The sequence below is a fragment of the Mesitornis unicolor genome, unplaced genomic scaffold (genome assembly GCF_000695765.1).
Source record: "Mesitornis unicolor isolate BGI_N332 unplaced genomic scaffold, ASM69576v1 scaffold54493, whole genome shotgun sequence".
Classification (NCBI taxonomy): Eukaryota; Metazoa; Chordata; class Aves; order Mesitornithiformes; family Mesitornithidae; genus Mesitornis; species Mesitornis unicolor.
In genome coordinates, this window is record NW_010175039.1 from 430 (window position 1) to 27,445 (window position 27,016).

At 37.1% G+C, this 27,016-nt stretch overlaps 1 protein-coding gene across 1 annotated transcript; it reads right to left on the reverse strand.

Moving 5' to 3' along the window:
* Window positions 1-361: 361 nt before the first annotated feature.
* On the reverse strand, window positions 362-26,970 carry LOC104533614 (cytospin-A; the record flags this gene model as incomplete). The annotated part of the gene is made up of 9 exons (XM_010181222.1): window positions 26,788-26,970; window positions 21,199-21,358; window positions 18,554-20,187; window positions 17,328-17,535; window positions 10,493-10,566; window positions 9,796-9,971; window positions 7,609-7,772; window positions 5,896-5,987; window positions 362-452 (listed from the first exon to the last, which is right to left on the reverse strand). Coding segments are annotated over exons 1-9 (2,752 nt in total), but the record flags the coding sequence as incomplete, so codon positions are not given.
* Window positions 26,971-27,016: the final 46 nt, after the last annotated feature.

Genomic DNA, 27,016 nt, shown 5'->3' on the forward strand with positions numbered 1-27,016 from the left:
CAGAGGTATGTATTTTTAATATCTGGAAGACAGCTGCAAGACATGTCCCTGAAATAATCTTATCTTGATTTTGCAAGTTATCTCAGTTTATGCAAACACTAAAAGTGTCTGCATAATGCCAAGTTATCAGCATACAATCATGGCTTTGTTAAAAACTCAAAGCAGCATCTTTATGATACACCACGTGTGATGAAACACAAGTGATAAGAACTTGAATACAAGATATTCTGTTTCTATGAAAGTATTTTGATAATAAAAAGTATACGATATGATAACATGCTGGATACTAAACAATATAAATTTTTTAAAAAGTGTTAATACTGTTGCTTAAAACAAAGCTTGAATGAACTTGAATCGATACCTTGAACTGGGATTTCAGCGTAGCTTGGTCTTTTGTCTGTTAGTGTAGCAAGCGGTTTTGAAGCTGAGATTGGTCCACTTATAGAATGTCTCTGAAATTAAAAAATACTCGTGTCAAACATAATCTGAAGTTAAAAAAACAAATATGGAATTGCAGAATGCGTTTTAGAAACTCATTATTACTAATATAACAGAACTGTAAAAGTAAAGGAACCTTTAAAAATACTCGGTGAAAAAGTGAGCGTCCTCTTCACTGGTTGCTTTTGCCAATCTGAAAATACATATACACACACTACGCACTGATGTTGTCATATTTACTTCTTTCAACTTAAACTGGCTCCTCGAACCAGTGTTGCAAATTAAGGCTGTGAACTCCCTTGCAGTTTTTGTATTAACTTTCACCTTCATTTACATTTTGTTTATACACACCTGTTCTGGTTAAACTTGATGAGTTTATTTAAACTAATGAAACTCCCTATATGTAGCCAGGATTTTAGTGCTTGATTTGTGTTATCAATATATGCCTTTACGGCTTCATGCCTTTTCCTAGAAAATTCGGATAATGGCGTATTGGGTGTGGTGACAAAAACTGTACTTTGCTAAAACAAAAACCTACTGAAAAAACTAGGTTTTATTCAGAATGTCAACAGTTTTTGTTACCACCCATTTAACTGAGACACTCTGAACAACTAGAGAGAGAGATTTTGTTAAATATTTGTCAAATATGTAATAAAATACTATTTATTTATTTTTTTCCCTTTCTCAGGTCACCAATTTCTGTTCTAGCTAAGAACTGATTTTTTTTTCAAGTTTCATGTAAAATATTTAGTGGTGCGTGGCTCCTGGCCACTTAAAGTTCAAGTACGTGATCACAGATGCGTTAGGTCTTGTACACAACATTTTAGTGTGCACTGGATAGCACTGAAATAAGCATTTTAGTATCACACAGATGAACTGTACAACGCAATAATTACCCTTGCAGTTACTGAAACTCATATTCAGTTGCTGAAGACTCAGAGAAGACCGTCCACAATTACATTTTTTTAAATTAATAATTTCAAAGAGCCTATTGCAAATTGTAGTACATTATTTATTCACCCTGTCCTTTCTATTAGAATCCAATATTTAACCACAATCAGCCCAGTAATGTGTTTATCCTGAAAACTCTTTCAGCTCTCCATCTGGCCCCAAGATTAGATGAGAAGGTTAAATAAGTCTTATCTTCATAAGATAATAAAGGTCAGATGCTTTTCATGCCAAATCATGCAGGCAAGACAGACAAATCCAGAACTGTGATTAAAACAAGTTAGCAGTACATACTTTGCAGCATCCTGTAGCACAGGCAGGATTACAGGGCTACTTAGTCAAACTAGAGTTATGCCTTCGTGCTGGAAATCAAATGGATAAAACAACTGCCAACCAGCTAAGAATCTAACTCCAAAGCACAGCATAAAGAATGTCATCACTTGATATATCAAAGTCCTGCATCTTTTTTTTTTTTTTTAAACAAAGGAGAAGGATGCTATTGAGAGCCTCCCCCCCAAAAAAGGAAACCACTATAATAGTTAGATAATGAAGTGAAAAGAAAAACATTTCATTTTGTTATTTTGTCTAATTTGGGGATTGTAATTACAAAGACAGTGTAATAGAGAACTTTAGCCAGGAAACAAAGGTACACACAGAGCAGGCACAGCGCTGGATAACCATACACCTTTATCGCTTTCTCAGCTTCCGGCTATCACTTAAAAACAAACATCCTTTACGGATATTGTCAGAAAGTGGTCGTATTACTCAAATGATAACTTGCTGTGTACTGGTCTTGTCTCCTTGTTATAAAATGAACTGTTTGTCTTTTTGCTCGTGTTGACACTGCAGTCTGGGCTTACTTTCATTGTCACTCATGCCTCATTACGTATCTTACTATTATAAACTACCAGTAGTAACACAGTGACTAACACACAGCAAATTAGAGGAAAATTAACCAACTAATGTTTATTTAGTTCCACATGGCAATATCTACACAGTGCACAGGTCTCTCGGAGAGTAATTTTTACTGAAACATTTTACGAGTGTTAGAAACATTTCTGCTTGACTGAGCTTTTGCTGAATTTGCAGATCAACCATTCCTCATTTCACTTATAAAACAAAGCACATCTGATGTGCAATCAAAGATGTATTGATCCTACCAATCCCTTTATAAATACTTTTTTTTCCCTCCTAAAACTCCAATAACTGCTAAACACCGTTTGTCATTTACACCAGTGTTCAAACTCCTCAACACTAAGTGAAAGGATCAAAAGTTTGGAGGAATCACATGCTTTTGAGGCTATTCATGGAGGCTACCAATGGGACAGAAATTACTAAAGATGCTTTGCAATCTGTGATCCTCCTCTTATTCATCCTACATTGAGGTCTAGAAGAAAGAAATGCTAGAAACTTTAAGGACTACTTTTGATGGGGGTGTATAAACAAAACTATTCACAGAGTTAAACAACATGTTTTTATGTAGTAGTCTCTGTATAACATAATTACAGTAACAGATACATTTAAAGACGCTAAGATCAACAGTGACTTTCTCACGGCCATTGCTAATTTGAAGATAAAGTTTCTGCTAGCTACCTATGACTCTCTGCAGATTTTTTTGTAAGATGAGTAACAACTCCAGAAGATGAACCAGCACACAGGTGAGAAAAAAAGTAAAAGAAGACAAACACCTGACACCTCAAATTTGAGGCAGAACTATGGCAGGATGAACTAACCCCTTAAACTCCAGATATTTTGCTTTTGACTCTTGATCCTTGCATCTGCTGCTGGCTATGGAAGGAAATGTGACCTTCAACCACTACCAGGTACCTATTCTTGATTACTTTGCACTTTAGTATGTACTTCAACGAAGTACTTCACGCCAATGCCTCCTCACATGGCAATTTCAAAACAAACAGTTCTTCACAGATTAAGTGGTTAAGATATGGAAGTCTTTGACACTAAAGTGCTTGGAGTCTGAAAGTTTAGATACTCAAAGCAAAGCAGGACATTTAATGATGACCAGTGAAACTGACACCACATCTACTTGAGAGTGTCCTCTAGCTATGAAACAGAAAAAGAAAGTACTCAGGGAAAGCAGCAGATAAGCTTCCTTGTCCGTATATCCCTCCCTAGGCATCTGCTCTGGTCACTCTCAGTGGCATACCAGACTAGCTAAGCTTTAGGCTAACCCAGCAGGACTGTTTTTACATTCTCAGGAGCATTCTCTTCATACCTCTTTTCCTAAATCGTTTTGCAGTATTGCTAAGCATTACAGCAAATAACAGCTACGTTCCAACGGGGGCTTGGACCTGAAGCCAGAAGGGGTTTTGTTTGTTTGTTTTCAGCTGCAAAAATGTATCCAAGAATGTATTTCCATATATATACACATTACTGCAAAGAAAAACAAACAAAGCAAACAAAAACTCTCCAAGACTGAGGAAACTCATGACACAGTCCAACACAAAAAAGAAGTGATATGCAAAATTCGGAGAGGGCACATATTGATGCATCTGTATTTGGAGAGTCTTTTTTGTCACCTGTCCATCTTCGAGCAGTATCAAAACTGTGCCGGTTTCTCAGTAGGTGCCCATGTAAATATTTCCCCTGTGACACCATTTAAAAGCAAGTGAGATTAATAATAATAAGCACTACAACACCCACAGAGAGATCAACCCCTCCATCTGTACCCAAAATCTTAAAGCATGGATGATTTCTACAAGGTGGTAGCCAACAGGTCAACTCACGTTGACTACTTATTAAAATCTTGCTTTGCCACTGCAATAGAGCAAAAATCCGACAAAAAAATACACAGAAATTGCATAGAACACAACAATAGAAAACCAAGTAACAATGTGAAAAAATAAAGAAAAAGAAAAGATCATGAAATTTGCTTTTTAACCCAACCCCCTTCTCTTTAAGGCAGAAAATATTCTTTAAATGCAATTGAGGTCACGAAACCCAGTTGCCTTCTGGATAATTACAAATACTTTCAAGACAATCACCTATATTCAAAAAGACAACAGAAGCCTTTTTCATCTACATGTCCTTCCCCTTGCTTTTCAGGCAATGTTTCCCACTAATGAGTATCCAGCTGTTAATTACTTAGTTCTGTATCACAAGCAGAATTCCAAATTCAAGTAATTCTGGCAGACTGAGAACATCAATACAAGAGCCATAAACCTGAGCAGGTTTGCAGTATTTTAAGGTACTACTTTGGTTCATGGTTAATTTACACGTAAAGTGAAATAATCCTTAGGTTTCATTCAAAGTTTTCTGCCAAAGCTCTGGTCTAGCCTTTTATTAGAATATGAGATTAAGTGCGCCTCTTCCTACAAGAGCACAGAAATAAACAGAAATATAAAGACAGATCAACAGGAACAAAGCATCTGTCAAAGAACTTGTCACGTTTAACTATCATAGAAAACTGCTGTCAAGACCAGCTGAGTCACAGGAAATAGCAGAAGCTCTCACAAAAACATTCAATTCTTTCTCTTTGCTTCGAGGCTATCTATTTGTTTTATGAAATTCGCTCTTAAATGAATAAAGGCTGTGCTAGTCTAAGCACAGGAGAACAGTCTGTTCCAGGTATTGTTCCTGGAGCACTAGAAGTCAATACAGATATAGATTCTTCAGTTCACACAGAGAGGATTTATCAACAAAAGATTACGCTGACCTACAGTAAAAATCAAGTTTTGGTAATTCTGGTTTATCATATCTTGAAGGCAACAAGAGAATTACTGACATTAAAGGTGTAAAACATACAGTCCATTTTTTGATTTTTCTTTGTGAACCTGGTCCCAATCTGCTTTGTCCTTCAACTTGGCTTTTGCCAGAATCTCACTTCATGCAGCTAGTGAGCTAATAAAACCAGCAGTGATCTATAAAGCTGACTATGAAGACTACTGATGATGCAATCTGAGCGTACTTAGGCTCCTGTAGCAGCTGAACAAACAGACAAAGCTTCAGAGGGGACAGGGCAAAATGCACGGTACAATCAGCAACTGGCCAAACTCTCAGTCAGTACAAAATGAACAAAGACAATCAATTCACAATGATTTCATTCCTCTCTGGTCAGGTTTGGTATCAAAAGCCCATGTAACATGGCATACATTTATACTGATGATTGCTGACACATTCTGCACAGATCTCAGTCCACTGTCCAAAGGGGATTACTGCTGTTGTTGTGCCAAGCACAGGGCTAAAAACTGATGAACAGCAACTCTAAAACTGAGGAATGCAGATAAAGTTTTCCTCCTGTGTTTCACAGTAGTGCAGGAACAGTAATAGTTGGGAATATTTAATAACTTCTGAATTATGCCAAATCTTCTGTTTACAATGTGGTTTTCAGAGAAAGACACTTTTGTTAGACTGCATATTTTAGTAATTACCTACTTGATGCAACAGTTTACCATTATTTCCCCACAGAGTCAGCCAATATTTGTATATTACCACCTGTAGTTTCACATGTTCCTCTTTACAAAGGATTAAGTGCAGCCATAAAGCTCCTACCTGCATAGGGGATACAGCAGCAGCTGGTGGAGTTTTCATGGGACTTGGGCTCAGGGGAGTGCGAGGAATTGTGGCAGCAGCAGGGCTTGGAACTAGCAGAAACACAGAAAGGAAGCCATCGTGAGCACTGTACTGTTCTGCAGTGAAATGGGAAAATGGCTGATACAGCAAACTGCCACCTTGTACTTTACATTACTAGTTTTACCAGATCACATCTTTCAGAATTTCAATTAGTAACTGACTGCAAAATCATTTAAAAGGATGCCTACACATTTACTCCTCCGTAATTACATTCATTTTCTGTCTTGAATACGTAATCCATGGTAAAAACATAAGTTTACTGGGGGTGGACAAGGCTAAGGTGCAGGATACTATTACCCTGGCAGATGTAAATGACGGCATTACTAGTTCTCTGATGTCCAGATAATTAAAGAGATGGTAGCAGGCTCCTGGGTCTGCCAGTAGTAAGACAAGAAAGATAACCTGTATCACCTGCTTCTCATCTCCAGTTTTCAACGTCAACAGGTACTAGATGATATATCCCTGAAATTTTGAGATTGAACAAATAACATGTTCAGAAATTATTGAAAACAGACAAATACTGAATTGGCAAATCAGTCACTTGATTATTTAATAGCATGATTACACACGAATGCTGAGGAAGAAGGCAGATAATTAGTTTGAAATAAAAGATTAAAAAGAAGGGAACTCTGGCAAGAAAGTGTCTTTATCCAATAACAGATTATTAAAAAAACAACTTCTAAATTAACAATAGGTAAGTAAAAAATTGTAAATACCTATGAACAAAGATAACAACCACGGAAAAAGAACCACTTACAGAACTGTCAATTATGGAGATGCTTCTATACCTTAACAAATTTTCAGGTTATAACCCATTAAAAGTAGATTTGCCATGCACAGTACAGTGCTATAAGTCTCTCTGGTAATATATTCTACTTCCAGTCAAGCCTTCTTACATCAGAGACTTACAGTGATATCACTGTAAATGAAATTAAAAACCCAAAGACCCAGTGAGGGAAATATTCTAATCCATACAAACTCTCATATGCAGCCACAGCTAAAACCCAATTGTTTCTCATGTCAGGATAATTATGCGGATTCCTTATTCTACTCATCTACAGGGAAGGACAAGAGCACCTGTTTCTACAATCAGAATTATAGTAAAGTCCATTGTCTCAACAGTGAGATCTCTTTCATTTTATAAAATATCCCCTGCATCTTTTAATAGGTGATACTGACTGGATTTTATTTTTAACTTTCATCAGGACTTTTACTACAAGAAGTTATTAAAAGAAACAAACTTGGCTCTAGCTGAAGCTTTTAGAATGCTTAATTTGGCACACTGAGTTCACATTTTAATAGTAAGGCTGAAATCAGCTATGCTTCCAGCTATGCATGTAATATGTGTTTATGTGTTTCTAATAGATGGGAGCATTGAATCAAAGCACCTAGCACATGAGTCATTGGCAATACGACAGTAAAGAAATAAATAAAGACAAGACAAAACAAAAGGATGCTTGCATTTAACCACACTGAATGAACTGTTGTGCAATTTACTTTAGGGTGGCTTGTTTCAGCCATGTCATGACAGTACAATAAAGTAACTTTGAATTTGCTAATCTATTAGAAGTGTCCATGCCAATATATGCAAAATCACTTGGTACAGCCGCTACATTGGTTGAAAATAATTACCTTGGGAGGCACTGTCAAATGACTTGATGAGTGTTTTTACAGTAGGAGTTGGTTCTGAGGAGGTGGATGATCTGCGACTCAGGCCCATTCCTTGTCTCAGAGCAGCCAAATCTCTCTCTACAGCATTCATGTAATTGTACACTCGCCCGCGTTCCTCTTCCTGCCTGAAATCAATATACAGACCATTCAAGGCATTTAACAAACATTTTAACATGCAAAGTCTTAAAAAAACCCCTATGCTCCAAACTGGTCATTACATTAACCTAGTTTTCTTTCCACTGTAATTCAGAAATAGATTATCAACCTAAATTATCACTGTAAGTTCTTACTGTTTGTCAGCAAGAGAACTTAAGCACCAGATGAAAAGGCTATCAAATCAATACTTGATTTAAGACTTTGTTCCTGCTCCTGCCTCTCAAACACACAAATGTACACATGGATGGAAAAAATTGAGCCTTAAGGGTTTAACCAGTTCACATGAAAATAATCAGCTCAGAGGGGAGAATTTTTCCACCTGCATAAACAGAAAACAATTTAAAAGAATACTAAGGTGGTAAGAATACATTTATAGAATAGATCTTTAGGTAGCATATGAATCAGTCATATTTTTAGTACAGAATATTTATGGTGGTTATTGTACTCAGTGTCACAAAACAAGAATTGTTTGAAGCAACCTATTTTCTATAGTCTGCAATAATTAAACATTGACTGATTTTTGCTTCAGACACTGTACCAGACTTTCCCAGCACCTTTCCTCCAATACAGTAGCTATACCACTTCCAAGGAATCTGATTCAGTTGCCTCTGTTCTTTATCTGCAGGGAATCATAAAATACCAGGTTGGAAGGGACCACAAGGACCATCTGGTCCAACCTTTCAAGGTAAAACTATAGTTTAAATGAGATGAGTCAGCACCCTGTCAAGCTGACTCTTAAAACTGACCAGTGCAGGGGAATTTACCACTTCCTCTGGGAGATTGTTCAATGTCCGATTGATCTTGTGGTAAAAAAATTTCTTCTGGAGTTCAATCAGAATCTCTCCAGAAGCAACTTGTCAAATCAAACGTCAAAAGAATCAAATGTCAAAAGATGCTTGTGTATGGGTAATAACGAATACACTGACCAGAATCAGCAAGCCAATTCTACCTTCAAAAGTGCAGCTGTAAGCTCAAAGTTTCACTTGCAAGCAGTAATTGAACACTTACAATTCTGGCTGAAATGTATTAGTAAGAAGCATTCATGTTACATTAATTCAGTGATCTTTCTTCAGATAAGATGCTTTACACCCACCACTCATCCATCCAGATAATTTCCACTTTCAGTGTATCCAGTCTGCCCTTCCTACCATCAGCTTTTCCCCCAAGTTCCACAGCCTGTGTTATGTCTTACCCCAGTGGATGCTGGGATAAGTGTCATGTATCCTATAAAATGCCCATCCATGTGGAAAAAAAATTAATATATACCCATCACAAACATCATTACTACAATTGTAAGCTATATATGTATTCAATCCCTAGAGACAATTTATTTGAGATTCAAATGGTGCTGTCCAAGATGTCCCTACTCTATGGATTTGAGGAATTTAATACTTCTGAAAGATGTACAATTCAGTTTCTAAATAACTGTAGCACCTAATTACAGCCACAGTATATCACAGTTTGAATTGTTTTTAGTAAAAATGTTTTTATACACAAAGCGTCTCTAATTATTCACAAAAACAATTATCAGTGGAAAGAAAACAGTACTAAGATATATGAAGAATTAGACAAAGGTTTCTTCTCAGGTAAAAAAAAGAGGCTGTATTTTTAACCATACCAAAAGCCTTGGCTGCTAATAAGAAGTATTAATGATGGTACAGGAAAGCCAACACTGCTTGTTTCTACACTGAGGGAAGTTATATCATGTCCAGCTGTGAAATGGGAAAAATCCTCCACTTCAACCTGGTTTTGCACAAGTGTCAAACTGAGTACTCCTGGATGGATGAAGTATACAGTATACAGAAACAAATATTCTTGTAAGTTTACCTATTTCAATTCCTGAAAGCCCGCGTAAAGCAGCTGTTGAAATACAAACCCTCACAGTGAGAGGATTTACAAGCTTCCAGAGTCTCAACAACAGTTTAGACACTGGACTTCCAAAATTGTACCCTCCCTACAAAAGAGACAATATCCCCATTTTCTTTTGCATACTTGCGTGACTTTATTTCCTCCAACTCTTTAGTGAGCTTCTCGTTTTTCTCCTGAGCTTCATGTAATCTACGTTTCAGGTCTCCTATCTCTTCCTGGGCCTCAGACTTTATATCATTTGCTATAACCACTGCAGTCTGTAGATCAGCTTGGAACTGACGCCATTCTGCTGACTCCTCCTATAAGTAAATAAAACTTGAAATTGAAAGTAGCAGCAAGAATTCTGAAGTTAAAAATAAAACTCATCCTTATAATTCATAGTTTCCCTATGCCGATACAGGAAACAATTTACAGGAATAATAAAGGCACTCACTGGCATTAGACACAACCTAACCTAACTTAGAAGTTAAATTTAAGAAATTTTGCTAGAAATAACTAGATTTCCAAGGTCATTAATTTATTTTCTAGAAACAAAGAAAATGTTCAAAGCAGAGGGTGGGGGGAACCTGTAAAACTATGCACCAGAAGACACAGGAACCTTTTCTCCCAGGCTCAACGCCGTATCTCTGAGACATTGAGAATTTTTCAGAATTTAATTCTTCAGTGTCTGTAGGTTAGTAAATATACTCCCATATGATGCCTGTCTCTCAGAAACCAATGTTTTAATGCTACTACATCTCATTACCTTTTCACAGTTTCACACACAGGTCTTACGACATTTCAAGGTTACAATTTACTGTATTTTTAGGTTTTAACCTACCCGGAGTCTCCTGTGAAGATTTTTTATCTCTCTTTCCATGTCATGCTTTTGGTCCTGAAGTTTTTTAACTGTATCTGGAAAGAAAGTCAAACTATTTGTAAGACCTTAGTCAAGAACCTATTACTTAGAAAAGAGTAACTGAAACAACCTGAAAATGTTTTTTTAAACTTACTCAGAGAATACATTTTTATAAGCAAAGCCATCTGGAGAAAAATAATATGAGCAGAAATAATTTGACAGAAAATCCAAATATGTACATGCTTCTATACGACTGGTGAAGGGAACAGCATAAGCCAACTCAGTTCGCGTACTAATCTCAGTCTCTTCTCTACCCTTCACAATATTAAAATGAGAAAGGAATAACAAAGAGCAAATCAGTAAGATAGGTAATTTAACATGGAAGGATCCTGAAAACATGGATGTCTGGCGGTTTTTCCCTCTTTAAATGTAAGCTGCAGCTACACGAAGCCTTTTGATTCACAATTTACTCCCTGCCACAAAGCAGCTGACATAACACACACAGCCGTGCCTTCAGCGGGGATAAAATTCTACTCAAGTCCTCAAAAATCTTACGTTCTTGTCTATCAAGCTACTATTTGAAGTTGAAACAAGCTATATTTACAGCAGAGGGACAAACAGTCTATAAGATCATGTTAAGAAAGGAGACGGTCCCTTAAATCTGTCAGCAGCTACACAAAAGTGTATGCAGCTCGATTAGCACCAACTTCTCATGTGGTGTCTCGCAGACTGGCTACTGCAATTATTGTTCATTTGTTACTTTATTGAATACACAAGGACAACGTGATTGATCACTCCATTCCCAGAAGTAAGCAACTAATTAAGAAGAACACACCATAAGTTTCTAATTAGTGTGTCAGTTCACTGATCTTTGGATTCTAGGATTATTTTATTTCTGTAGCATCATGTAGCTATTTCCAAACTGTAAAAATGATGGGTCAACTAACTGAATGCATTTTTTTGTTCATTATTCCAAGACCTGTTAGAAACAAGTATTTTCACTGTATATTAGCAATGCTCTCCCCACAAAAAAGACTGAAGGTACTTAATAAATTTAGGTTGTTCAAAATACAAAACCTTGGCAAAAACCTGTGGAATTGCATAATGAATGTTTGAATAGTCAGAAGATAGGCATACATGTTCAAAACAAGCAGATTGACACAGTAACGTTTTGTGGATCTTATTTTCTAACATGAAAAACTTTCCAGTGTTTTTTTCTTTTCCATTCAAAGTTACTTGTTCTGCCAATACCTATCGGTGTCTTCCCAAGTAAGCCTACACCTTCTGTACTCCTGGTCTTCTGTCAAAGGGCTTTTCTTAACAATAAATGTGAAGCTATGGCAGACTAAATGGAAAACAGTAATCATTTCAAAATGTTTAAATCAGATGGAACTAAGAATGGATTTAAGCTGATTTATGCTGATATGCACATTAAGGAACCTCAACTATGCTCATAAAAACATTTCAACTTTTCAGCTATGGAATTCCTTTTGGCTTCTTCATCAGAAGAAATTCTTGAGTTTTGCCTCAACAGTCCCAAGCACAGAGGCTTTCGATGCCACAGCTAATTTCTTCACAGGAATGATATAAACCTCAGCTGGCCTGAAAACATGATAACCTTTCAGGCTTGGAAAAGTTGAAACACTAAAATTAGACAGATGTTTCTGTGTTTATCTCCTCCTTACAAGACTGCACATTTTAAGATGCACCCAATTGATCTTTAAGCTTTGAAGATAAGCCTAACTGAGCGTGTCACTCAAATCTCATGCTACCATGGTATTTAAGCAAAGCCCTCCAACTTTTAGCTTGTCTCTGTACACACAACTTGTTTGAGCTAAAGTCAGCACTGATATGCCAGCTTTAGGTCAAAGTTATAAAAGTCACTCCCCCTCCCCACCCTTTTTTTCTTTAAACACAGGCTAAGAAAAGCCAAGCAAATTAGGTAACTTTCAACAGTGACAGCAAGTCAACGTGCCCTAAAGATCTTCCAGTAGCATTCTGAAACAAAATCTAGTGGATGACCATCTTCTCTTTTAAAGGCAGTTCTAAGAAAGTGTGTTTTTAAAAAGAGAATTTGTGGTCATTCTAAAAGCAAGCTATAGTTCATCTAAAAATAACCACAATCCAGAAACTATAAATGCATCCAGAGTTAAAGCTTGTGTAATGCCATGGTTTTGAGCTTCTGTGAGATATGAAATGCACCATTAAGTTTTAGTATATTTATGCTTTGAAGTAAAACACAATGGTCTGAATATTCTGCAGTTACTATAAACAATACAGAACGTTTTACAGCAGTTGTTGGAAGCAGTCTTCTCCCCCAGTTAATCAAAGACAGAAAAACAAACTGAAAAGAACTACCAAATTACAACTGAATTTGAAATGCAGTGAGAAATTAAGACTAAGATAAGTGATTTCAACTCTTGCAGCCTGACCTCCATTCTTTGCACTGTGCCACCAATTACAGCCTGAAAATTCAAGTAGTCAAAACAGGCACACAGGCAGCAATTCTCTATGCCTTGTGGTATGCTTCCTTTCTGCATCCTCACAACCTCCACAATTCTTGTCCAACACACACAAACCCTTTCCATTTGTATGTGTTCCAAGTTTAAGTATGGTAGGACAGGTACTTCTCTTCAACCATTATCCAGTCGTCTTTTAAGAAAGAGGACTGAGACAAAAGGAAGAGCAACTATTGTTTAGGGTAAGTGAAGAACAAGGAGACCATTCTGATGAATGAACAGCATAACCAAACATGGCAAATCAGCAAGTTGCTTGTGTTCTTCTGCAGGATTCAATTATGGCTACATTATACAAAACGATATTGATTTAAATCACATTGTGACAAGTCCTTGCTTTTTAAAAGCCAGATAAATTATGAGACGTGCAGACTACAAATGGTAAAGAAAAACAACTATGGCTGGTGGGAGGAAGAAACCAAGATATCATCTGAATTTTAAAAGGCTGCTTGAGAAAAAATATTACTGCATTCTGTATCTGTAACGCTTACTGATTATAATTAGCAGTTAGAATTTATCACTGTGAAATAAAAATAAGTATTAACATTAAATTGTTTGATTTGTCTCAGGGTAAGAGGAGAAAAAAAAGACAATATTCAGATACACACAGTAGTTTCAAAACATGACATTACAATACCTGATAAGAGACCCTAAATGAAGCAATCCTGGCTGAGGCAAACCCACAATGGGCATTCTCTCAGTTTTTGTGCCAGATACTTTGATGTGCCTTATACTAGAATAGTATTTCTTCTTTTTTTGCATAAAAATGGCTATGCCAGTATGATCACATCTACACAAAATAGTGCCAACATTACAGTTAATTCGAGAATTACAGCTTCCTTATATAAGGAAGAGGCACCGGTTACAAATATACAAATATATATTTATATCAGTCTTGCTTTCAAGCTTATCACTGTCAGACATGGGTCGATACAGCAAGAAAGCAGGTTTTTGTAAAGGGTTCAACATTAGGAAAAAAAATTAATTACTAACAATTGGAAAATGAACAACCAACTGACTTATCCAACATTATGGTAGAAAAGGCCTAAAAGTAGTAATGTAAAAATTTAGTTTCACAAACGTTGTCAAGATCCTTTTCAAAATGAGACATAGAAGAATTAAAAACTAATGCTGGCAGCTCCATGAAAGAACTATTTATTTACTGAACATTAGAAATACCAACCTGCTCACCTACCCCTGTCCAAAAAATTTACTGACTTCAAACAGTTACAGACTAAGAGAAATGGTTTGTTCTGTGCATGTACCTTGTACTAAGTGAACATGCAACGAGTATTTTCAGGCTTCAGAAGAAACATCTGACAACTGGTAAGCTAACCTACAACTATCAATTTTCTGCAGATCAGGAGACAAAGTTCTCCGAAAAAACTTCCCCACAAACTCTTATTAACTGCTTGAAAGATTACTACGCTTATTTTCTCCCTTTAGTCATGGAAAAAGACTAATGTGGCAGCTTGGTTTCCTGACTCCTGGAAGCTTTATGGAAGCGAGGAATGAAACGCAGAGCAACCACGCCATCTAGCGCAGCATCCGCCTGCCCTCTCCCACTACCTCACCTCCACTCCAGCACCTACAGACCCATCTCGACTACAGCTCGTTTCATCTCAGTGCACTAGTGAGGATGTAAATCATACAGGTTATCTTAAGATTTTTTAGACTCTTTAGATGCAATAAGGAAGCATTATGCTTAAAACTCCTTGTCCCACCAGTAATGAGTTCAGCAGCCACTGTCTGCAGTTCCTGCCGTGCCTGGATGGACATCAGGAGCATACTGTATGCTTTTATTAATCAATGCAATCTACACCCACTGTCCACATCAAAGAGACCCCAGTTTTTGCAGACAGACAGGATAACAGCTAAAATGTGACACTTGATTATTCAGATTACTGTCAAAGATGTTTCACTCTATTGTTTGTTGTGCCTCTTCCCGGTGTTTGGAATGCCCACAATGAAGCATGCCCTACGTACCAATGCTAGAGCACTTAACATTCCAACACTAGTGCTGATTAAATTGAATGAATGCTAACCACATCATCTATGAAACATCTTTCTCCTAACTGTAAAGTCTGTCTTTGTGAATTCTTTAGGCAATAATTTTCCATCACTTACCACTTGTCATTTATCAGCTGTCTTGCCATCACTTCCATTTCCTCAGTAGCACTGCCATCGGGCAAATACTCTCCTTAAGTGGTGGATTAGACTTTCTCAAATTTTAAAATCTAAAATAAAAGTTAACTAAAGAAAACCTTTATGGTTCTTTACTACACTTTATTTTTTAGGGTAAAAAAACACCACTCTTCTAACTAGTACTTTGAAACACTTAAACCTACACTAAATTCTCCACATTTAAAAGCACAAAATACCAGAACTGATCAAAAGTCTGATCAGTATAACTTACTACTATAAGATGTGCTCTTCTGTCACTTAAAAATTATTAAAATTCTATCTTTTATATGTTGTATGTACTCCCTCTAAGTCACAGATTTTCTGAGATGTTGCTCTTTGCTGTCACTCCTTAAGAGGCTACCACCAAGAAACTCCTGTATGAGGTTTAATATGAACCCATAACGAAGAGCATTTTAAAGTGGTCAGAAAAAAATATTTTTAACTTTATACTATTCTTCAGGTGCCTTCTTTTCTTACTGCCACTAGATGCCACTCTCCTTCCTGCCTGTAACTAAAATACTGATTTCTTCCTAAAAGATCACATCGGGCCATCAGCTAGTACAGCTGAATTTTCCAAACCATTCCAAGAGCAATGAGTAACAAAGACTGTTGCAATTTCTGTTGCAAATTTCTGTGCAGGCAGAGGTTTGTCCGCCTGAACTTTTACCAGTTTAAGTGAAAAATCTTGACAGCAATTTTGTATCCCGAAAGCAGAAGCATTGAGAAGCATCTGAAAATTAGCCTTGTAATCAGGTATTACTAAACAAATACCTAAACGTTTCCTTGACCATGGTGCTGTTTCCTGTATGAATATATTTCAGTTAATGGACAAAACAATGCAAGTAGAAAAGTGTTCAACCTTTTAAAGTCTTTGCTACAAAACAACTTCAAAAGTCAGAGCCACTAACCATGTGCCTGAGCTTCTGCTCCCAAGTAAATGTCTGTCTTTGGTTTTGGAACAGAAAAGCCAAAAAGATACTGCAGAGTAAAAACCGAAAGCAATTTTGTAAAGAGAAACAGTGATTGCCTTTCAAGACAAAGAAGGGGGTTGCTTAGGGAAACCAACCTGACAGCCACATGTCTGTAGACACCAGGCTTCAGTTAAATAAACAATTTAGCTTGCTTAAGACACTTCCTTTTCTTGACAGCAGACCAATTTAAAATCCTTTCTATGAATATTTCCCTTGCTGTAAAAAGCGATTATGCTTTGGAGTTTTTGCTATCTTGTTTAGTCTTTGCATACCACGGAAGAATAGCAGATACTTGAATTCTGTAAGTAGCACTGTGCAAATACAGCTTGCCAGGGTACAGTTGCCCAATTTCTTATTTAGATGGAGAGTAATTGCAGAATTCCAGCCCGTGGTACGAATGTCTGAGCAGGTCTTGGAGATCAGAGAGGGAACTAAGGCACAGAGAGCTAGACAAGTATACAGTCAACACGAATTTCATTATAAGGGCCAACTATTTCTTGTACAGTGGCAAGAGTCATCAGATAAAAGTTTTATTCTAACTTGCTTGAAGTTTGTCAGATTCATTTTTAGGTTCACAGATCAGTTTCATGACTTCAGCACAGCTACACTGAAAGATACCCATACTGCCACATCAGTTTGTAACTTTCAGGGCCCCCATACACCCACTTCTCCACTAAAAACACCTTTCTTTGGGTGAGAGAAACCATTAATTACACATTTCAAAGCTATCTGGTAACTCCTAATATTTGGGCACTCAATAAAAGAGAACATTCTTAACTTAAAAAAACCTACCAAAACACTAAATCAATCAATCATCCAGTCTCCAAAATGCACAAAGAGCACACTGTTATTAAGTCTGTAATTACCCGTTCTTCTACTTTGAAAAACAAGTTGAAAACATCATTATCAGATTTCATATTTATTCTCAATTTATAGGTTTTCATTCCCACACAACTACTACCAGGACTGGAAAAGCAAAGCCAACTTGCTTTGTTTCCCCCTAGAGCATAAGGGTTCTGCAAAGCCCAGTCTGCCTTGAATTTAGACATATGAAAGACAAGTAAAAATATTTTCCCTACTGCAGCTTTCTACTTCAGTTGCACTTAAATTATCATTTTTCTCACAAGAGAAACTTGTAACACTTACTCTCCAAATCAGATATGATAAGGTTGTCATGAAGCTTCACAGCACGATGCTGCTCTACTTCATCCTCCAACTCAAAGATAGTTTCTTTCATGTCACTTCTCTCTGTCTCTTTTTCATCTAGTTCTGTCCGAAGTTTTTCAAGAGTCACATTGAGATCCTCAATTTGTTTCTTGGCTTCTTCTTGAAATACTCTGTATTCATCTTCAACCTGAAAAAGAACATATCATAACTGAATTGGCTGCCTTTCAAAATACACTTTTAGTTTCTTTAACTACCATACTTACAATATATTTGTGCAACCATAAAAAAGTATGGGACAAGAAGCCAAATGTAAGCCTTCAAAAAATGTATTGTTCTAGTGCAACTCTTTTCCTAAGCCAGAGTTAAACTCTCTTATTCCCAAGCTGAACATATAAGCACTCCCCAGCTACTCTAACTGCAGGATCCTGTACTCAAGTGAAGCAATAATGCCATAGTGCCAAGGTTGTGATTTCATGAGCAGCTCATCAAACTGATCATCCAGCTGCCACGGAAAAGGGAGGGAGTTGTGTGAGAAACTTTTTACCCTTTTTCTCTTGCCATAAAAAAAAGCTTGCTCTCTTCTATGCATCAATTTTAGTGCCTGCTGGACCTGTGAGACGATTCATTTCCTTAAGCAAGTAGCAAGACTCACATTTGTGTGTGAGATGTGTTCATGAGTTGAAATAGTTCAAGAGGAGTCTTACAAACTATTGAACTGAATTTAAAAAACCCCCAAAAACAGAGAAAAGAAGAGTTGGCAGACTTTTCCCTTTCAGGAGCAGTGACACTATTTTATCCTGCTTCATGAAACTGCAACATCAGTAACAAGCTGGCATAGAAGCACAGTAACACTAACTCAACAGCAAAAACAGAGTGTCAGAAAACAAGAGAAATTAGGTCATGGCTTAGGGTGGGTCAATACAGTCAGGCACCAATTTTAATCCACAAAATGCCCTGCTTTAAATCATCTGCTTCACTATTTTTTATCTTAATAGCACAATTTTCTCATTGGCAAGATATACCTTTAAATGCATGCCTAAAGTGATTAAATTTTATTATTCTTAGTTTATATTAAATTATGGTAAACACAACTGGAATCCAATTAACCTCATAATTAATCCTTTACTTCTAAAAGCACTGCAGTGACCAACAGTAAGTCATGGTGCATACAAGATGTTAACATATAAGTCTGCTTTAAACACTACCTTGGCAATGGTATCTTGCAATCGATTGGCATCGTTGCGAGTGTGTGCCAGCTCTTCTTGCAGACTACTGGCCAATGTCTCTGCTTTTTCTTTATCCAGCCTGACGCTCTCCAGTAAATCTTGTATATCTGATTTATCTCCAGAGTTGTGTATAGAATACAGCTCAGCCACTTTCTGCTTTTCATGCTCTAACTGAGCTTTCAGCCTGTTCATCTCAATTTGGTCACTGGCTACTGTGGCTTTGTACTCCTCTAAGGTAGATGCTATCGCTGTTTTGCTTTTCTGCTCTGACTCGATAATCCGTTCCATGTGGTGATTTCGTTCTTTTAATGCCCCTATCATTTCTTGGGCCTCCTTGTTGTCTTGTTCTGCCATCTTCAAAGTGTTGCTCAAGTGCTGCTGAACACCTAACAGCTGCTCTCGCTCAAACCGAGCATTCTCTGCAAGGTCCATATAACGTTGCTCTAACTCCATGTAGCGACCGCTTTTCATATCTTCATCGATTACATATGAAATATGATGTTCATCTAAAAGGGACCGAAAATACTCGATCTGACGGCTGAAGTGTTCTAACTTGTCGCTTTGCTGGCACAGAGATTCCATAAGGATGACTTTTTCCTCCCCAAGTCTTTCATTCTCACTGTTTAGCTCTTGTGTTATTTGTTGCAAATCTGCAAGCTCTTGAAGCGTGGCTTGGAGCTCTTCAGCTGTACTGTGTTGATTCTCTTCCATTTGATGTATCCGTTCTGTCAGACAAGCTACAGACACTTCACTCGCATTGCCACTGCTTCCCTTCCTAGATCTCTCTATACTAGGTACGCCTTCAGACTCCGAAGATGATGGAGCATCTAAAGCATCATCGCTTGATGTTAGTGGCTGATAAACTTCACTGCACTCACTGTCTAAATTATCCATAGAATTACTATGTTGATTGTCCATCAAAGTGTTCTCATCCTGGCTTAACAAGTCTTCCATTGACCCAGGGGCAGAACCTTCCACTGACGATGTCAGAGTACCACCACCATCACTGTGGTTGCCAGCTGTAATCTCTGGACTCAAAGACTGATAGCCAAAGAGTTTTTCAGAGTTGTCCAGCCTTTGCTCCAAAGAAAAGCCTAATGCATTTAGTCTGTCTTTTAACATTCGATTCTCATTCTTCAGCTGGTTGAGCTCTTCTCGGATGGCAGTGTTTTGTTCCTGTAACTGTAGCAACGTGGACTCTACATCAGTTGGCTGATGGACAACAATGGCCTCTTTTTCTTCAGATTTTTCATCACTCTCAAGTTGATCTTCATTAAGTCCTAGCTGAGCACGCATGTCCCTTAGCTCATTCCGTAGATGCAAGATTTCCACATCTTTAGTTTTTGCTAATGTCAAAAGATCGTTCACCTTTGCCTCCAACGCAGCTTTGTCACTGATCTGATTGTCTGATTTCGACTTGCTCATTCGAATATCTGATTCTGGGTTGGTGCGACTACGGGAGCGTTTTGCCAGTACCGTATCACTGGTCCCCTGTCCAGCCAAAGGCAGCTTTTTGCTCTGGCTTAAACGAGAACGATCACGTATTCTTTCTCTAGAAGAGCTTGACTCTTTATTTCCAGATGAAGTGCTACGCTTAGTTGTGGAACTTGTACCTATATGTTTTTTGAAAGTTAGGAACATTCATTTAAAATACAGTATCTGTAATGTCAGACCGTCTATTTTGTATCAGCATTACAGTGGTTGATTTTCTGTATCACACTGGTAAATACATTTTACAAAATATATTTAGAGTAAACATTTTAACAACCATAATCAGTGCAGTTATATTTTAATTGACATATGCTTTACCAATTGCTATGCTTTTCCAGTATTTTGGAAATCAGTTAGACCTTAAATTTTAACAGTTGCAAGTTTCTTTTTTTTTTTTGTCTTCAACAGCTTCTGACAAATTGCACAAAAACTGCAGCAGTGCTATTCTTACAAGTTCAAATTTGTCTGTCTTCAGTAGATGTGAATGCAAGCTTTCAAGTGATGAATTGCATATTATGATTCCCCAAAATTAAAGCTAAGAGGGTTTTTTTTTGTATTTTCATCTCATTTCATGAAGACAAGGATAGATTATTACTACTTCACTTCCAGACGCTTTACAGGTTTGCAAGCATTACTGAATCCAAAACATAACAATGGAAGGCAAGTCATATTTCCATCCATATTGATAACACACTAAATAATTTTGCTTTTCTGAAGTGTCTGAAAGCAATTTTACTTCATTTTTATAAAGCAATACAGAATGTCCAAAATGTTGACTGCAACAACTGATAATATCTTAAAGATTTAGTGTTTGCGGTATGGATTTTCTTTTTAAAGACAACTTATTTTAGACAAATCTATGATTCTCTAGAATAATTGTATTATCTAGTTTTATATGGTAGTTACTTAATCAGTACTGAAAATATTAAAAGGAACACCTTCCAAAAGAGGCAATCACAATATTTAAAAAAACAAAACAAAACAAAAAACAAACCAGGAAAAGAACACAGGAGGTGTTTGATTTGGCCATGGCCTTACTGACCACTTCATTAAGCAACCTGGATCCTCAATGCATAACAGGAAAATAAGAAGTTGCCCAAGTATGATCTTTAAGCATCAATATATCCATTTACCTGCAATAGTTTTGGGTTTATTTTCCAGACTGTTCATGGTCATCCCTGAAGCTGAAGATGCTGTTGATACACAAGTGCTCTTCTTTGCCTTGACACCATTGGTCATTGTCACTCCACCACCACCAGCCATCCCTGCTAAGAGGTCATCATTACTCTTAGTCTGAAAGAAAGGGAAGAAGCAGCTTTAAGACAGCTGGCTGAGAAGTCTGCATAGCAACATTTAAAAATGTTTAAAAACAGTTTAAAAATTACATATTTGACTGGCCATGTGTCTATGCAAGAATGTTGAAAAGTATAAATGCACTGCACTGTGCAGAGTTGGTAAGTTGAAACTGAACTTCAGTTCCTTACACTGGCCACAGAAACAGTGGTTTCTCTCTCCCAGACAAAATGGTTAAGGTTTCAGTACCAAGGAGAAAAAAAATAATTAAGAAAACCACAGTAACACAACACAGTGTAACACTTCTCAATTTTGACTGAAAGCTTGATTAAGCATAAAAATGAAGACAATTCTTAAATAATTAAACCAGTAAATACTATGAAGTTAGCATAATGCCCTTCAACAGAATATGATCAAGCATCTTCTGATGGACAAGGGCACAACAAAAAGATCAAACCAAACAACAAAAATTAATCCAACATTAATAAAATGTCCTTTCTAGCTCACAATACTAGGCCACAAATCACTAAAGACAAGGACAGTATAGAGAGGCAAGGAAAAAGCCATCCTCACCATATATCCTTGCCCTGTTTTCATGCTCTTTACTATGCGCTCTCAGAGACAGGATATTTGTTTGATGGACTTTTTGTCTGACCTCGTATGATCATTCCTGAAACCTCTGTTAGCCACAAAAGCTGCCTGGAATGTGGCAAGGCAGTGGAGTCTCAACAACCAGATTCCCAAATAGAGAATACATCTTTCAGAATAAAGCAAACTCTAGAAAGACTAAGTTCTTAAGTATTAATTAACAGACTTTACCACTCTTTAAAATGCAATTTTTCAAATGAAGAAACAATCAAATATGCCAAATATTCTTCCAAATATAAGGGCAAGAAAAAAATAAAAGAAAACAGCTGGGTTAGTAGCATTACTTAAGTAACTGTATTACTCAACCAGCATCCCAGTCAAAAGGTAGTGCTTAGGACTTAACCACTTGTTTTACATCATGACTTTCAAATTCTGCAGGTTTATTCTAGCTCCCATACATATTCATGTTAAAAACTATATGCCAGACATTACAATTCTATACATTAGGAATGAAACTACACTTGCTTAATTAAAAAAAACCAAAACAACAAAGCTGCTTCTCACTCCATTCCATACAGTCTCTCTTAGCAAGTGCGAACTTCAGAACAGTTAGGAACGCTGAACAGAATATTGGGGAAAGGGCATGGATGGGATTTGTGCCATTTACAAAGAGGAGCAGCTGCAAAACAAAAGGGAGCTTGGGAAAAAGAACGTATTTGTTCTGCACGCAGTTGTTAGAAATACAGATAATTCACAGATAAAAACATGTATTTGTAAGGGTAAAATTCTCTAAAACAAGAATGTTTTCATGGAATCATGTAGGAAACAGTATAGCCTTCTGAAAAGGTTTATAAAAGGCAGGAAGAACACACATTATTCTGCAGCTCTAGTTCAATGTGCACCTAAGCTGGCTTTTCTACAATGAAAAAGCCACTATTGTTCTACCCTGCTCTTCTCCATGCGCTTACACACTGTGCTGTGCAAACTGAAGCCTTTTCAAAGGGCTGCTCCCTCCCAGGAGCCAGATAAGTTCCTTGATCTGCTATGCCACACAGTCCTGCAAAACAGCAGATGCAACGTAAGTACCAATGGGAAAATAAAAATGTCAGAGGGCTGCAAAATCGACAGCCCCCACTACTTGTGCAGGGTGGGGGAAAGAGCCGAGAACAAACTACTACTGTATGACAATCCTCTGTTAACCTGTAATGTAATCAGATTTCATATCTAATTTAATCTAATTTTGTGGGCATGGCGGTAGAGGGGGAGGGAAACAACCTTGCGATGCAACTATCACCTAAAACAAGATGTTAAAAAAGGCACAGAACAGTGATTTTCTATTTTGCTACTGAATCTGCCTATCGGTTGGCAAACAGAAATGCTGTCAGCATTTTTACCTTGTTGAAAGAGTGGGGAAATTTGATTAAGCTTTTAAATACTTAGAGTACATGTTATCAAGCCAACTAGGTCAAGATGTGACTCAGCTTGAGGAAAAAGGAAAGCTAAGTAAAATACACACTTTCTGATGTTAGTCATCTCCAGTCCTTGCTGAACAAAGGAATTTAAGACAGCCATTCTTCTTCTGACTTACCCATAAACTACTTCTAGTCTAGGTTGGAAGGCACTGCCCTCCTCTGCAGCCAATTAGTAAACTGTTTCTCAAAACTGTAACACTATACTCTTGGCAAAGCAAACTATTTAGCAAAGCTTTGGAAAAGTTACAAACCAGCAGCTCTCCTTTCTTAATGCTCCATAATGGTAACCATTCTTGACTTTAAAAATCAAAGTATTTTTGTAGCATATATTTTTAATGAAAGCCAAATCAATGTCGTATGTTTATTAAACAGCTTTTCCCTCAACGAAGAACAGTTTATCTCATTTACTGAAACAGTGTAATCCTGCTTAGCATTAAATACCTGACATTAAAATAAGAAAAATTATAAAACATCATAATTAGAAATGCTCATCCAGAGGTATTTTGATTTTCTATATTAAAAAAACACTTCATAATGATACAATTCATATATCTTTCTTTCAGTGCAATGAAACTTGAATGATGACCTCTACAATTCATTTCATCTTAGTTTCTCAACCTGTATACCCTATTTACTGTACCTCATTCAAATCCCTTTATATATGTATGTCTAATTATTCCCGCCTGGGATTTTTTTTTCATGCCTGCTGTTGCCACATTTGAGTGCTTCAAACATCACAACAATCTGTAATTAAGTTACTGCATTTTGCAAACAGAATCCTGAAGCCTACACACATGAATACTGAAAACACATTCTGAAAACACATCTTTTTAATATTCAAATGTTGGTATCCAAGCCCTGGCTTTTCAGGGACACTGGATTTTGCAACTCATTTGTATGAAGTTTGGCTGCCGTCTAATTACAGTTGTGAGTGTTAGCATGATCACAAGCTCATCCACTAAAGATATTAAAAAAAAGATCTTAAAAAAAATAAGAATACACTGTTACTTGCAGACTATTTTCTGACAGATTAAAAACTAGAAGTGGCTGGTAGTTAACCTTCTGCTGTAATCATGTATGTGGGGTGGTAGGGCTGCTGAACATTTACAAGCGTCCTGAGCAAACTGGGACTCAAAAACCTACAAAAAAGTAACTGCCAAAAAGGCATTCTGCAGGAGACAGACAGCCCAAGCTCTGGAACAGTGTTCAGCTGTACAGAAGGGTGGGTCTCACAGTTTCTTCCTGTGCTTATTGTCCACACACTTTGAAAACTCCACAAAAAAAGAACAAATCTATGGAACAATGCATAGTGAAAGAAGCCCACCCAATGCTGAACACTGGCCTATGGTTATACCATGAAGGGGACAGGAAACAAAAACCCACAAAACCAACCAACCAACCAACCAACACCCCACAAAACAAAAAACAGACTATAATTACAAAGTAATTTTTGATTTTGCAACATTATAACTGACTGAATTAAGATTGGCATAGTACTGTAAGCATGTATTTCTACTCCTTAATAGTGGCCTTTCATTCAATACCCAACTCAAAAGTTTTCTGTATCTCTATGCTGTTGCAATTGAAGTTATTTAATGATGTTGGTTTTGGGGTATTTTTTGGTCAAGGAATATTAAATGAAATTCATAATACACATACCAGTTCATCAAATTGAAGAGAAGATCCTACAACCACTATGAAGAAAACGTGCCAGATGCTTTGTCAACGTGATCAAATATAAAACTATACCAAAAAATCAAATCTTAGAAATAATACAACTTGTTATAGATACTTATTCAAGACAGGAATTATAAATGTGATTTGCCAGTATCCATAAGTCAGAAAAATACAAACAACTAATTTTTTGTATAAGTATGAAACAGTCAGAGAAGATCAGAGTTGTCATTATTAGTAAGTCACATAGTTGGCACAACAGCAGTTTAACAAGTAAAAGACATCCAACTATATGAGTAAGCCTGGCTGTAACATAAAGCTAAGTCTTACTAATTAGGAGAAAAATTTTCATTATGCCTCAAACATGTAATTGTCATAAATTGTAATCCTACACCCAAACACAACCAGAAGTGTTACTAATATAAGTAAAAATTGTGAAAGCATACTGGGTCAAATTTCTTCAGTGTTAGATCATGCTCCTCCTCTATCTCACTGAGAGGTATGACATAAGAAAACTTGATAAGTAAACCACAAAGGACTTTTTTTCCATATTCTTTGAGAGGTTTCTAGAAAGGGAAGTAGGGACAACAAGCATCAAAAGATTTATTAAAGTCAAGAAAACCGCAAGATACATTGGGTGGCAGAGGTGGGGCACTGGGAGAAAATCTAGCTGAAACCTAGTTTGCAAGTTCATCAGCAAAACTATTAATCATTCTTCTATAAAAGAAAAGCAAGAAGAGGAGAGAAAGGGAACACAGTTTTTGACTTCAGTAATCCTGCACAGCTACTGTAGAGAGACCTCAGCTCTTACTACTTCTTTAATTTTACACCTTTATTTGCCAGTTATTTAAACGGCCTAATCTGGCTTCCTGCAGGTGACAGGGGTTCAGGTCCCAGTTGTAGACACCAGGCCTTTTCCTTGTTCTGCTCATTTGCTCCAGGACTGCAGCAGCAAAGCCACAGCTCTGCATACCGAGCTGCAGAAAGGCAAAAGGAGATGGGTCCAGCCATGTTTCCATGCCAAGAGAGGGAGATGTGTTTGCTCCCAGGTGAAAACTCCACACCAGCACACCTTGGTATGTTTTATTTTACTTGGTTGTTGAAAACCATATACTCCTAAATTTACTGCCCTATTTTGCTCATATAAGAGAAAACCTCTACCTTTGAACTCGTTCTAGGAGCAAGAATCAACTTGTGAAAACTCAGCTAAAGCAGTACCTGACACAAAGCAAAGGCCAAAACAGCTACAAGAATGCAGCTGCACTGACCTGACATGGATCACTGATATCAAAAAGTTTCTCATGTTAGAAACCTCATTAGTTTTTTCACAATTTGTAAATAGCTCTTATCAAATCCCATTAGTCGCTGACGCACCATTCAAGCATAACATGACACTACTAATAACATTCATCAGAATACAACTTCCACTCTGCTCTTTTTGCAGAATAGCCAAGTTCCACAAAGTATATTGCTTTCCATCACATCGCACATTGCAACATGAAAAACACAGCACAAATCCCAGTCAAGGTCCTAATACCCTGGCCAGAGCTGTGTAAATACCCAAATTCCCCTCCAGTTACCCATGTAACAAACCTCTAGTCTAAGCTGCATTAAAGACATGCCTTAAAATTCTGGTATTTTTGAAGCTTTACCATAAAAAAATATAAATAATCAGAATGTTCTATTGGTTATTACCTTCAAAAGAGATGCTGATGTCTCTGTTTTGGAGAGTTTTGTTACTGCAGACACTGAGGAGCCGTTTTCTGGTTTGGCTTTTTCAGTTGTTTGAGTTTTATTTACTCCAGGCACTTTGGGCACTGAGCCAACACTCCTGCTTGCTTTCTTCATTCTGGGCTGTCTGTTTATGATGCATTTACAAACAAATCTACAAGGAGAAAGAAAGAAAATTTAAATGTAAAATACA